The following is a 15126-nucleotide window of genomic DNA, read 5'->3' on the forward strand; positions in this document are numbered from 1 at the left end:
GAGAGGATAAAGAAGAGGAAAGCGCAGGGGTGGGTGGGAGGGCCGATCCTGCACTTTTCTCTTCCTTTTCCTCTCAGCTGATCGACGGCTTTTTTTTTTTTACTACCGGTTCGAGTGAACCGGTCCAAACCGGTAGCATACCACCACTGGAGCTCCAACACTGGAGGTTTTTAAGAAGAGACTGAACAGCCACTTGTCTGAAATGGTATATAGAATCTCCCTGTTTGAGCAGGGGGTGGACTAGAAGACCTTCAAGGTCCCTTCCAGCTCTATTCTGATTGATTCTGAATGATTGATTTGAAGATGGACAGACTGAGGCCTTTGGGGATGCTTGTAACTCATTAAACATTCTCTGAATTGACCTGGTTCCTATCCTCTTGAGCCGGGAAACACAGCACTGAAATATAAGATCAAACATAATACAGATCGTCCTCAACTTATAACCATCATTAAGTTCCACTGCTAAGCAAGACAGTTATCAAGTGAACTTTGACCCATTTTATGATGGCTGTTAAGCAAAACACTGCATTTGTTAAGTGAATCATGTGGTTGTTGAACGAATTAGGCTCCCCCCTCCCGGAAGGTTGTAAACAGTGATCATGTGACCCTGGGATACTGCAAATAGTCCTTTGACTTACGACCATAAGTGAGACCAACGTTAAGCAAGACAGTGATTAAACGATTTTTGTCCCATTTTACGATCTTTCTTGCCACAGTTGTTAAGTGAATTTTGCAATTATTAAGTTAGCAACCCAGTTGCTAAGTGGATCAGGCTTCCCAGTTGGCTTTGCTTGTCAGGAGTTTGCAAAAGGGTGCTGGGACGTTACGACCGTTATAAATACGGAGCCAGTGGCCAAGGTCTGAGTTTTGATCCCATGGCCATGGGGAAGCTGCAATGGTCCTTGGTGTGAAAAACGATCATCGTGTCACTTTTTTCCGATGCTTTTGTGACTTCCAACGGTCACTAAATGAACGGCTGTAAGTCAAGGACTGTCTGCAATACAAGAATTTGCTTCTTCTTCCCTCTTCCTCTTTCGGTTCCATGTTGTGTTGTTGTTGTTTTTTGTTGTTTTTTAAGCTTGTAAACCCTGCGTGCCGAGATTTAGCTCTGAGCTGACAGGAAGTCTATCTGGGGAAAATCAAAGCAGAAATGCCCAAATGTTGACCGACGTCAAGATGACAGCTGGCAACCTTTTTCTTTTAAAGCTAGGAAGCTGAATTTTCTTCCCTGCTTCTCAGGATCACCAGCAAAGGCCCAACAAGTCGTGTCTTGCTAAGGTTTTGATGAAGGAAATGGCTTCCTGGATCCAGGCAGGCTTGTTTGAACAAGCCAGCCTCAAAGTTAATGGGCGGGTCCAGAGAGAATCATCTATCAAGGGCAAAGTTAGGGTTGAGTGCATGCTAGATGAATCAGCAAGGCCTTCTAAGGAAATTGTCTCCTCTTGGAGACTGGATCCGCGTGATTGCCTGACTGATGGAGAAAGGCGGGTTAGAGGTTCCTACTGCTCCATCTTTCGGGTGGAAATATTGGATACTGGCTCTATACCTGTGCTTCGCTATGAAACTATGTGATCGGGCTTAGTTTTGGGGGAGGAAAATAAGGGGGGGTGGAATTGTGCTGCTGCCTACCAGCATCCATCGATATTTATCTGGCTAGCGACCCTGTCAGTGTGTGAGAGAGTTGAGGGTTGTTTAGAAACTGAAACATGGAAACTGAAGCAGTATTTGCTGTGTGAGCAAGAAGGAGACAGCAAGGAGCCTGGGCGTGACTTAGCTCAACTGTTCTGTACTAAAGCTGCTTGGTGCTGTGAAAATAAAAATTGAATCTCCTCTGCTTGTGTTTTGCATTTGGAACAGATTTCTTTTCAGGTGGGGGAGCTTCATCAATGGAAGCTTTCAAGAAGAGACTGGACTGTCATCTTTCAACAATGGTGTAGGGACTGCTTGGTGAGGGTCCCTTCCAACTCTATTAATCTGTTAATCAGATTCTAGACTGGTGCCTAAAACCACGACTCCAAATGGGTATTTTAAAAAAATCTCTCTTCACATCCGCATTCTGTGGGGTCCTTGGGCTCTCTGAGCTTGGTGGTTTTCTTGCAGATGTTTCATTGCCAAACTAGGTAATACCATCAGAGCTAAATGACCCCCTTAGTTCAACCCTGAACTACAAATATTCTCTTTTATATATATCCATGTCCAAAAAAATACCCCAGTGGGAATTGGGAAGCCTTGGGAAGAGATTTTGGCTTTTTGAACATACAGAATGTGTTCAATTTTTCTTCTCAAGTCACATTTCTACTCTCCCAACTCCTGGAAGAGACAGGATGTCCAGATAACCAAAATTAGCCAGGATAGAGAAAATCCATGTTTTTGAAAAAAAAATTCTGAGGAGCATGGGCCACAGTGCTGAAACTGATCCTCTACTTGTGTGTTGTTGTTGTTGTTGTTAATGTGTGTGTTGCTTCCTTCGGCAAGGAAGAAACACTGGAAGTTTTAGAAAAGAGGTTGGAAAATCATTTGTCTGTATATAGCAGTGTTGGCGAACCGGAAGTGCAGCTCCCTGGTGCGTGTGTGCGGGGGAGCTTTGGAAACCAAAAGAACAGCTCCCCGGCAGGCATGCGTGCACCAGGAAGCTGAGCTTCCTGTTTCTGGCGTGTGCATGCGTGCTGGCCACCTGGTCTTCCGGTTTTTGGCATGCATGTGCATGCAAAGACCAGCTGGCCGGCGTGCATACGCACACCAGAAACTAGAAGCTCAGCTTTCTGGCATGCGCATGCACACTGGGGAGCTGCTCTTCCCATCTCTGGCACTCCCGCGCACCAAGACCAGCTGGCCGGCATGCCTCAGGCACATGTGCCATTGGTTTGCCATCACAGGTATATAGGGTTTCCTGCCTGAGCAGGGGGTTGAACTAGAAGACCTCCAAGGTCCCTTCCAACTCTGTTATTCTATAACCCAATCAAGACTCGCAGGGCACTGCTTTATAATATAAATGAATTTAACTAAAAATTAAAAATAAAAATGAGCAGAGGTTCAGTTACACCACTGTGGCCAAAGCTCTTGAGATTTTTTTCAGAAACATCGATTGTCTCTATTGTGGATTAATATATATGTAGTGCTTAATTTATGGCTGTAATTGAGCCTGGCAGTTAGGTTCTTAAGTTGTGATTTTGCTTGTTGGAAGCCAGCTGGGAAGGTCGCCAATGGTATTCATAGGACCCCATGACACTGCAAATGTTTTAAATTCACACTGGTTGCCAAGCATCCAAGTTTTGATCATGGGACAATGGTGAGGATGCTGCAATGGTCCCATGTAGGAGGACCAGTAAGTCATGTTTTTCAGTGCCATTGTAACTTCGATCAGTCACTAAGTGTAATTGGTTGTAAACTGAGGACTATCTGTATACTGTGCCTGGCTATAATGGCTTTAGAAAATATTGATTTGAAACCTCCTGTCACTCGCGCAGAGCATAGTTTTGATGGGTCCACAAAGGCGTCCTGAATTTTTAACCCTTGTCAGGAAGCATCAGGCTTGTACAGTCCTCAATTTACAACCATTCGTTTAGTGACCATTTAAAATTACAACAGCCCTGAAAAAAGTGACATGATCAGTTTTCATACTTACTTGCAGCATCCCCAGGATCAAAATGGAGAAGTTTGGCAACTGACTCATATTTATGATGATGGGAGTGTCCCGGAGTCATGCGATCCCCTCTTGTGACCTTCTGACAAACAAAGTCAATTGGAAAGCCGGATTCACTTTACAACCATGTTGTTAACTTTACAACCGCAGTGATTCACTTAACAACAGTGGCAAGAAAGGTCCTAAAACTCACTTAACAACAGAAACGTTGGTCTCCATTCTGCTCATATGTTGAGAACTACTTGCCTCAGAATTCAAATGTGCATTCCAATCGTTGGTGAACACACCCCATTATTATGATTTTTGGCACAAGTTTCTCCAAGGGGGGGAAAAAACCCACATGCCAGCTTATCTGTTGAGAAGTTCAAGGTTTTCTCTTCGAACTATCTAACAATCGATAGAGGCCACATATTTCCCACAGTCTGCAAAGCTGCCTTTGAAAAAATGAAAGAAAGGAAGAAAAGAGACTTTTTTGTCTGCTCTGGGACGATTTTTCATCATAAAAAAAGGAGCGGACAGGTTTACATAATAGGACTCTTGGTTTATTTTTCATAGAGACGCTAAAGTATCAAGAAGTGTAAAAACCAGGATGTCTTCATGTGGTGTTTTTTTTTTTTTTTACTTTGTGTAAAGTTAGCTAATTTCATCTTCTAACCAATTCCTGAGGAAAAAATATAACTGTTTAGGATCAATCCCTCTGAAAGATCCACTTTTTTGGATTCTTTCATTATATTAGATTTATATCCCACTTTTATTTTGTACTGTGAAGACAGCCTAGATAATAATGGTGGCTCCTGTTTTCTCTACAACAGTAACCCTGTGAGGTGAGTTGGGCTGAGAGAGAACAACTTGTTCAAAGTCAGCTTTCGGGCCTAAGCTGGAACTAGAACTCACTGTCTCCTGGTTTCTAATCCAGCAACCCTCACCACAGCACCTCGCTGGGTTTTTCTGGTTCTTCTCACTTTTAGCTAAAAACAACTTGTGTCTAGTGTGACATCCTGTGTAATTTGCACTCCCTTATTCAGTTGTTGAGATTCTAGAAAGAGTGCAGCGAAGAGCAACAAAGATGGTTAGGAGATTAGAAGCTAAAACATACAAAGAAGGGTTGCAGGAAATGGGTATCTCTAGTTTGGGGAAAAGAAGAACTAAGGGTGACATGATGGCAGTCTTCCAATATTTAAAGGGCTGCCACAAAGTATAATCTATCCTCCAAAGCACCTGAAGACAAGACAAGAAGCAATGGACGGAAACTAATCAAGGAGAGACACAATTTAGAACTAAGGAGACAGAACAATTAATCAGTGGAACGACTTGTCTTCAGAAGTTGTGGGTGCTCCATCACTGGAGGTTTTTAAGAAGAGACTCGACAATTACTTGTGTGAAATTATAGGGTCTCCTGCTTGAGCAAAGGGTTGGACTAGAAGACCTCCAAGATCCCTTGCAACTCTGTTATTTTGTTATTCATCCACTGACATCCACTGAGTGCCTTAACTCTTGAACTCCACCATACAAATATTCCTTAATATATGGACATAATGGGGCCTGCCCATTATGGTCCTATGCCGTCACAATCATGAGACAGCCATTTGATCAACCCAAATTCCCCCTACAACCGGTCCTTGCATTTACAAATGTCGCAGCATCCCCATGATCAAAATCTGGGTGTTTGGCATTTCTTCATACAACAACCGTTTTGCTTAGCAGCTGAAATTCTGATCCAAATTGTGGTCATAAGTTGAGGACGGCTTGTATTAATTTTCCCCAATAACATTACATCTGTTTACCTGTTTATTGGAAGACATGTTGGTTAGTGAATTGAGGCTGCTGGTATCCGTGACCACCATCGCTGAAGGGAACCGTGATGTGTGAGAATACTGAGGAGGTTCTTGCTTGTGTGTGTACACTGTGGGAAAAGGCCAACAGTTATTCTTGTGTGTGTGTGTGTGTTTTTGTGTGTGAAAAAGAGTGATAAGAGACAAAATCAGAGGGATAAAAAGAATGACAAAGATTTTAGACTACAGTCATAAATTGCTCTCCCACCAAATATTTTATTCCGAACAGAACCAAGTTGCTATAACCTTCAAGGGATAAATCAGCAGCTTTTGAAAGTCTCAACATATGTTAATTAGAATAAAACATAAATGGGACTGTGAAAATTGATTTCCTAATCCAGGATTCTCCAAACTTGTCAACTTTTAAGATTGATGAACTTCAATTTCTGGAATTCCTCAGCCAGCGTGGAAGTTGAAGTTCACAGGTCATAAAGTTGACAAATTTGGTGACCCCTGCCCATTAAATGCTGGGTGTCCTAAGGAACTTTTCCTTCCTTTTCACTTAGGGATTTCTATCTGGGCAGGGAGTGAACTAGAAGACCTCAAATGTCCCTTACAATTCTATAATTCTGTAATTTTAAGTCCAACCTCAGAGTCCTTCATGGTAGTAAAAGAGCTAAGCTAGAACCAGGCTCAGATCAAGAATAAAACAACTTTTATTAAGGCTAAAGCATATGCAGGAATTTGATTTAATGAAAAGAAGGACAAGGGGAGACATGATGGCAGTTTTCCAATATCTAGGATGTTGCCTCAAAGAAGAGAGAGAGACAACCTATTTTCCAAAGCACCTGAAGGCAGGACAAGAAGCAAAGGATGGAAACTAATCAAGGGGAGAAGCAACCTAGAACTAAGGAGGAATTTCCTGACAATGAGAGCAATTAACCAGTGGAATGACTTGCCTCCAGAAATTGTAAATGCTCCAACACTGGATGTTTTTAAGAAGAGATTGGATAACTATTTGTCTGAAATGAAATAGGAGTTACCTGCTTGAGCAGGGTGTTGGACTAAAAAACCTCCAAGATTCTTTCCCACCCTGTTATTCTGAGGACATCACGTCCTCTCCAACAATCCAGGTTGGTGTCCTTGATATTGCCACACTCCTTTGCAACTAACTTCTGATGTTGGTTATGCTTAGAAACAGGGGTTGTTCTGAAACAGTTTTTTGTAAACTTGGGGGCTAGGAAAGGCTTGGAATCTGGGTCTCCTAGATTCACTACTCTGATCTGGCCTTCATCGGGCCCTTCCTGTACAGATACTTTGAACTACAACTCCCATCCCCATCAGTGGTGGGATTCAATTTTCTTAAAACTACCAGTTCTGTGGGAGTGGCTTGGTGGGCGTGGCAGGCGAAGGATACTATAAAATCTCCAGCCAGAGGTGGCATTTGCAGGTTCTCCGAACTATTTGAAATTTCCGCTACTGGTTCTCCAGAACTGGTCAGAACCTGCTGAATACAACCTCTGATCCCCATCTCAAAAGAATCCAGTTGGCTGTATTCAGAGATACAATCTAGGTTGAAGGAAATTGCTATTTCCTGCCATGTGTATCTCTCCATATTCTTGCCCCACTGCTAGGATTTAACTTATGCTGTTTAATTTTACCTACCTAACTCCCTAAGACATCATGTATACCATCGTGTGTAACTAAAATACTCAATAATACTTTGCCAACTGGAAAATTCTTTGTTTCTCTTGATAAAGAAGGAATTATGAGGAACTAAAAGCATTACAAAATGCTGGATTACAAACAGTCTTTTTTCTTACAAATAGATCTGTTTCAAAAAAGCACTTAAACTCAACACTCCCTGTACATGAGAAAAAGGACTATTGATAGAATAATAGAGTTGGAAGGGACCTTGGGGGTCTTCTAGTCCAACCCCCTGCTCAACCCTGTACCATTTCAGACAAATAGTTACCAATCTCTTTTTGAAAATCTCCAGTGTTGGAGCACTCACAACCTCTGGAGACAAGTACATGAGAAAAATAGATGGGGTTTGGGTTACACAGTTGTGGCTACCCTCCTGATTGACACAGAAGCAAACATCTTGCTGTGCTTATGGCTTCTGTTACTCTTGCTTCTCCCAGCTTCTGGCCTTCTATTTCAGCCAATACCCCCAAAAGAATCTTACTGTGTGAATTCTGCAGCTGTGTCACTGACGCCATGAATGGCTGTTGAGCCATCGGATTGGTCGACTGCTGCATGATTGACTGCTGGTGTGGGCTGTGCAGCTGTTGGGAGAACTGGACCGGTTGTAGGGCTATGCTGTTGATAACGGGGACACTCTGGGCCTGCGAACTGTTTAGGCCTGAAAGACAGAGAGACAAGTAGAGGTGTTTGATTATAAAGCTCCAAAGTCTTCAGATTTTATAACACCCTGTAACACCCACCGTCATTCTATAATTTCTCAACTCAACTCAACCTGATTTTCCAGGGCTTTATTTTTTAATTGGACTGTGCTTGTCTTTTTGTTCATATCAGATGTGTGTTAAAGGTGTTTGTTAAAAATGTTTGGTTGCTTCTGGCTAAAGACAATGAAAAGACAATCTCGCATGCATTGTTTTTGAACAATGGCATGACACTTTTCACGAGAGCCCTCTTTGAAGTTAGGACAGCACTGAAAAAGTAACTGTCCTCACATTTACAACCATCGCAGCAACCCCGTGGTCCTGGGATCATGGTTTCTCATCTTCACACAACTGGCTTCTGACAAGCAAAGTCAGTGGGGAAGCCTGTGGGAAGTAGCAACTCACAGTCACGTAATGTTTTGCTTAACAACCGTGGATGATTCGCTTAGCAACTGTGGTGAAAGGAAGGTTGTGAGCCCATTCTAGTCACATGACATCTTGCTTAAGGACTCTATGGTTTAGCAATGGAATTGCTAATCCCAATTGTGGTCACTAATCGAGAACAACCTACCCTACAAATGGCGGGAGAGCCTTGGTGGTACAGTGGCTAGAATGCAGTACTGCAGGCTATTTCTGCTGACTGCCGGCTACCAGCAGTTTGGCAGTTCGAATGTCACCGGCTCAAGGATGACTCTTTCTCTCTCTCTCTCTCTCTCTCTGTCTGTCTCTCTCTCTCTCTCTTTCTTTCTTTCGCCTCTTTGGATCTCATCACTGATTCATTTTTTTTAATTTCCCTCTTTTCTCACAGTGCACCAAAATCAATATTTCTCTCTTAATATTTACTGAGCAAATGGAGATTAACTCCAATGGAAACCAGTGTTGTTGCTACAATAGGCAGTGACAATTGCAGAAAGAAGAAAGGAAGAGATAGTAAATGTTCTGCAAAGTCTTTCAGACAGGATCCTGCCCTTTTGGACTCTGTAAAGCTCCTTGCTTCCTGATGGTGCTATACAAGGAAACAGGTAATCATGAATAATTCTAAGAACAAGAAGACATTTGTCTAACTCATAAAGCACTTACTTTGTGTGATAGCCATGACTCCTGATAAAGGTGTCATAATGAGGTTCTGGGATTGTTGTGGGGTGTGATGGGAAAAGCTGTGGATATTGGTGAGAGTACTGACCGGGGGGAGCCCACCGCCAGAAACTGTAATCTGTCAAGGAAGAACAAACAAGTCAGAATTCAGAAATGGGCCATCAACAGTGCAATATTATCAACCCACAGTAACAAAGTGCCAAAGCAGAGCCCATAATGGAGATTTTGCTGATTTCCTGGCTGCAACAAATGACGTAAAAAATTATGTTTGTAACTTAGATATCTCTTTGTAATCCTCCTGTTAAGATTTCAGATTTTATATTCTGTGCTTTCTCTTTTACCCCATGTTCCTTTTTACTGATGTGAATATACCATATAACAAATAAACAAACAAACAAACAAATAAATAAATAAATATAAAAATAAAACAATATTACCCATCTTGTGCCCCTCTTGTTAATGCAGAGTAGCAAGATCCAAACTTTTTTTAATCAGCAAGTATTTGCTCTTTTCACCCCATATATTCGAACATGCCCATGGTCCTTTAGATCATACAGACAACTGTGCAGTGTCATCTTTGCCCTGTTTACATGTTGACCTCTACTTACAATGGTTCATATAGTGACTGCTCGAAGTTACAACGGCACTGAAAAAACTGACTTATGGTCGTTTTTCATACTTACGACCATTGCAGCATCCTCATGGTCACATGATCAAAATTCAGATGCTTGGCAACTGGCTCATATTTACGGGGAGTCAATGGGAGAAGCCAAATTCATTTAGCAACCATGAGATTCACTTAATGACCACAGCAAAAAAAAGCTCCTGAAATTGGGTACGCCTTAATTAAGAACTGTTTTGATTAGTGGCTGAAGTTCTGGTCCCAATTGTGGTAGTAAATCAAAAGCTACTTGTAGATCAGAGGCTCCAAAATTGGCAAACTTGAGACTTGTGGACTTCAACTTCCAGAGTTCCCCAGTCAGCATGGTTGTAAGTCAAAGGCTACCTGTAGATCAGGGGCTCCAAACGTGGCCACCTTGAGATTTGTGGATTTCAGCTCCCAGAATTCCCCAGGCAGCATGGCTGGCTGAGGAATTCTGGGGGTTGAAGTCCACAAGTCTTATATTTGGAGATCCCTACTGTAGGGATCCAAGGAGGCTATCCAAACACAGCTCGCATTTTGCTTTAACTGAAACCCACCATAACCTCCTCCAACCCCTGAGATACTTTGCTAAGGATGATTCCAAATTCCTTTAATTTCACAACTCCTACAAAGGTTTCACTTGAGAGGAAAAAGACTGTCTTGAAAATATGCCTCACATTTCATTTCAAGGGGGTGGTAGGAATTTGTCTGGAGGCCCAATTGACCCTGGCTTCAACAGTCAACAAATGACTTTCTGGATGGAAGACCAGGCTGCCTCAGTCAAGAACTATGCCTCCCCAACCAGGGTGAGAGAGAGAGAGAGAAAAGGAAGGCCATAAAAACCATCCAGTGTGACTTGAATCAGTCAAGCTAGGCCAAGAAAAATAACCCCACCAGACGAATTGCTAAAATATTCTCAGTCTGCTGCCACCGAGGCCTGGCAGAGCCCAAACAACGAGGAGAAAATAAGTACATCACAGGGAGTCCTGGACTTACAACCATTCGTTTAGTGATCGTTCGAAGTTATAACGGCACTGAAAAAAGTGATTTAATAGCCAGTTTTCACACTTATGACTGTTGCAGCATCCCCATGGTCATGTGATCAAAATTAGGGGGCGGGGTGTTTGCGCTGTGCCCAGGTTGTGCAATGTGTCCATTTGCGACCTTCCCGGTCGGCTTCACAACAGGCAAAAGTCAATGGGAGAAGCCTGATTTGCTTTAACGAACACATGATTCACTTAACAAACACAGCGATTCGCTTAACAATTGTGGCAAAGAAAGGTCATAAAAGGAGGGCACAACTCACTTAACAACCACCTTGCTTAGCAACGGAAATGTTGGGCTAGGCTGTGGTGGCAAGTCAAGGACTACCTAGTACAAAGGTAGTTAAAGATATATCTATATCTATATCTATATCTATATCTATATCTATATCTATATCTATATCTATATCTATATCTATATCTATCTATCTATCTATCTAGCTATCTAGCTAGAGAGAGAGAGAGAGAGAGAGAGAGAGAGAGAGAGAGAGAGAGATATTTCAGACGAAGTGATAGAGGTTTGAAATCGAATGTATTTTGCCAAGTGTGTTCACAGGGAAGGCTTTTAGGCATCAGACAGAGCACTGACTGTTTTCATTGTTGATTCTAGCAGTCTGGCACCGTGGCATCTTCCTATTTTGAAAGTACATATTTTGCTCATGCAGAAGGCATCAGTCAAGGATGGGTCTCCATTCAACTTGCCAGCTTGCGAATGGGAAGATCAACAGTGGTGGGGAAACTGTTTTTCTAGAGAGGCTGATGTGGCTTGGTGCCTCGTATTTGGTAACGCTATATGAGTGGTCTTTATGTCAATAGAAGTCTCTTCCTGTCCTCTAATTCTGTGCTTCTCAACCTTCACGACTTGAAGACCTGTGGACTTCAACTCCCAGAATTCTCCAGCCAGCTGTGTTGAAGTCCATAGGTCTTCGAGAAACACTGAACAGGTAGTTCTCAACTTACGACCACAGTTGAGCCCAGAATGTATGTTGCTAAAGTGAGAAGTGTGTTAAGTGAGTTTTGCCCCATTTTACGACTTGTCTTGCCACATTTGTTAAGTGAATCCCCGCAGTTGTTAAATTAGTTATCCGGCTGTTAAGTGAATCTGGTTTTTCCCATTGACTTGGCTTGTCAGAAGGTTGAAAAAAGATGATTGGATGACCCCGGGGGCATGGCAACAGTCATAAATATGAACCAGTTGCCAAGCACTCGAATTTTGATCACGTGACATTGGGGATGCCGCAATGGTCATAAGTGTGAAAAATGGTCATACGTCACTTTTTTTCAGCGAGGTTGTAACTTTAAAAGGAGATTAAACAAATGGTTGTAAGTCGTGGGCATCTTATACTGATAACCCTACATTCATATCAGCCTCAGAGAAGCTTCTAAGCATTACTGAGGAGAATCTATATACAGTATATAAAAACGAAATCCCACTCACACATCATCACAAAATCTCTACAACCATAAAGCTTACAAACTTGAAATTTGGCACATATGTTCCTCTTGGCTTCTAGGTGCTCACTAAGAAAGGATTTTGAGAAATGACCATCAGAGCATTAGTATTTCCTGTATTATTATTATTATTAACACGCGCTAATGCTAAAGAGTCCTACTCCCCCTCCCTACCTGAAAAGAAATCTGTTCCAAATGCAAAACACAAGCAGAGGAGTGGAGTTTCAGTTTCAGTTTTAGTTTCACAGCACCAAGCAGCTTTAGTACAGAACAGTTGAGCTAAGCCATGCCCAGGCTCCTTGCTGTCTCCTTCTTGCTCATACAGCAAATACTGTTTCAGTTTCCAAACAGCCAGATGAATACCAATGGATGCTGGTAGGCAGCGGCAGAATTTCCCCCCCTTATTTTCCTCCCAAAAAACTCGAGCTAGTAGTTGAATAACCAGAGGATTGACAATGTGATCTCCACAATTTACAAAGGGAGCTGGTTGTTTCATTACATCCACTGTGATACAGCTGTCTTCACTTCCTAGGATCCAAGCTCCTAACCTGGGGTCAGGCATTCATATTTCACACTGAAAACTGCCCATAAAATATAAAGATAATAAAAATGTTCCTCAGCCTAAGACATTTTTACTTCTAATCTTCCCTCAAGGAAGGAGACATTCCTCAGCTTAACTAAACCAGGCATGCATGCATAATAAATTATTTATTTATATATATATATATTTGTAAAAAGCCACCATTAGGTTCCAGCTCGGAAAAAACAATTAGGACAGAAACAAATGAATTAATGCAGCAAGGGAGAAGAAAATCACCTGACTGGGAAAGAATTTAAACCCTGTGATAAAAGACTTCACGTTCATTATGGCATTCTCTGGAATAATGGCCCCCAAGACATGCTAGGAATTAAACCCTGGAATAATTCATAGGCCAAATTCCAGTGCAAATTCATTATTTACATTTTTAATTGCTATTGTATTAGGAATACATTTTAAATGATAACTTGTGTTTTGCTCTCCTGATAGTACTACCCAAACCTTATTTTGCTTAGAAGAAACGGAAAGTCCAATTAATTTTACTTCTGAGATGAGTGTGCACGGGATGACGGTGTAAATTTAAGCAATGTGCACGTTTGTAGGAGGCTTGGGATCATAAATAAAAAATGCATGTGCAATTTTCCTCCAATTAAATCAGGACAGATAGTTTAGGAAAGATTCTTGCATTTCAAATACAAGCAGGAAAAAGGAGAAACACCTGTTCACACTGGGAACATGAAGAGGGAGAAATTGAGGAGTAAGTTCTGAGATGCTTTTGTGCTTGGTTTTTATTTCTTTTTAACCCTTTAACTTTATCAAATCACAGAAATCAAAATATATACCCTCTTCTTCTGAAAATAAGAGTTGAGAAAAAGGGAGAAAGTTTACCCCAAAAAATGGGAAAAGAAGTAAGCAATCAATAGAAAAGAATATTTGTGGCTCAGGGTTGAACTGTAGGGTCATTGGTGTTCTCTGAGCTTGGTGGTTTTCTTGCAGACATTTGATTATCAAACTAGGTAACGTCATCAATGTCAGTACTCCCTTACTAGCACTGATGACATTAACGTGTTTGGTAATGAAATGTCTGCAAGAAAATAACCAAGTTCAGAGAACCCCAAGAACCCCACAGTTCTTCCCTCAGCTAAAATACAAAACCATCCTTTGGAGTTGAAGCAGGGGTGGGATTCAAATTTTTTAACAACCGGTTCTGTGGGCATGGCTTAGTTGGTGGGCATGGCTTGGTGGTCATGTGACTGGGTGGGCGTGGCTTGGTGGTCATGTTATTGGCTGGGTGTGGCCAACTCAATATCACTCATATCGAGGCACACATCTCCTCGCCTGGCTTCTCATGACTGTTGGGGATGCTGCAACAGCTGTAAGTGTGAAAAATGGGTCATAAGTCACTTTTTTCAGTGCCATTGTAACTTTGAATGGTCACTCCACACAAGCAAAGTACCAGCAAAGGAGGGGGAAAAAACTCCAGAGAAATTCCTGAGACAGGAAGTCTAGTCCTGCCAAGAACACAACAAGGGTTAACGGAGAGGCAGTTTCTGTAAGCAACACCAGAATGTTTCCTTCCTGCCTTCCTTACAGGATTAGGCCAGTAATTTCTTCTAACAACTGGCTCTCCGAACTGCTTAGGATGTTAACAACTGGTTCTAGCGAATAGGTGCGAACCTGTAGAATCCCACCCCTGAGTTGAAGGTGCTGTAAAGAAGGCTTATCAGCTACTACTTGAGAATAGTTTCATTGGTTTTCCTATATATCACAGAGGTGTGGGTCCTTTGTGCTCTCTGAGCTTGGTTGTTTTCTTGCAGACATTTCATGACCAAATTAGGTAACATCATCAGTGCTGATGATATTACCTAGTTCAGTAATGAAATGTCTACAAAAAAACCACCAAGCTTAGACAGCACCAAGGACCCCACAGGAGAAAACAATTTATATTTTTCATCTGCCAATAACTAAATACCAGTAGTAACTAAAAAGACAAAGATAATTTTTTCTTGTTTTACTTCCTGTTTATGCAGTTCTTCAGGACAACCCTAATAAATTTGTCCCTGTAAATTAGGTACCAGGCTAGGATGTCTCATAGCCAACAAAGCCTTTGAAACCAAATTTTCTATTATAGTAGAATATTATACAGCTTGAACTGAAGAATCCACCCCAATATTGCAGCAAAGGATAAGTTATGAATGGCACTATCGTGATAAAAGCATTTTTATCACTGTATCCTCACTCCATTTGACGTCCATATTTGTAGAAGTAAAGGGATTGTTGAAGCTTGCTAAATAAAATTATAACATTTGAAGAGTTAAGTGACATCTGGGATGACTTAATCAAGATTTGGTGGCCTGTTTTTTTTTTTTTAATCATGTGGAATGTCATCAGCAGTGAAGAGTAAACAGTGATCCACCCCATTGTGCCAATTTGAGAGGCATTCGATCAATACCCTGAGAGCAGTTTTTATTGGCATGGTTCAATGCCTAAGCAGGGAATGAGAAGGTCAGAAGGCTATTTTCCCTGAAAGCACTC

At 41.7% G+C, this 15126-nt stretch overlaps 1 protein-coding gene across 2 annotated transcripts in view; it reads right to left on the reverse strand.

Moving 5' to 3' along the window:
- The window catches only part of HNF1B (HNF1 homeobox B), a 94700-nt gene that overhangs the window by 2810 nt on the left and 76764 nt on the right, over positions 1 to 15126 (reverse strand). For both annotated transcript variants that reach the window (XM_087956737.1, XM_087956743.1), the window contains exons 6-8: positions 8901 to 9033; positions 7604 to 7780; positions 5428 to 5546 (exon numbers count right to left, since the gene is read on the reverse strand). In XM_087956737.1, coding sequence (XP_087812863.1) covers positions 5428 to 5546; positions 7604 to 7780; positions 8901 to 9033 — 429 coding nt within the window. The remainder of the gene's footprint in view (positions 1 to 5427; positions 5547 to 7603; positions 7781 to 8900; positions 9034 to 15126) is intronic.

The sequence above is a fragment of the Notechis scutatus genome, chromosome 1 (assembly GCF_049901735.1).
Source record: "Notechis scutatus isolate UNSWTSFEM ecotype Mainland chromosome 1, rNotScu1.2, whole genome shotgun sequence".
In the NCBI taxonomy this organism is placed as follows: domain Eukaryota; kingdom Metazoa; phylum Chordata; class Lepidosauria; order Squamata; family Elapidae; genus Notechis; species Notechis scutatus.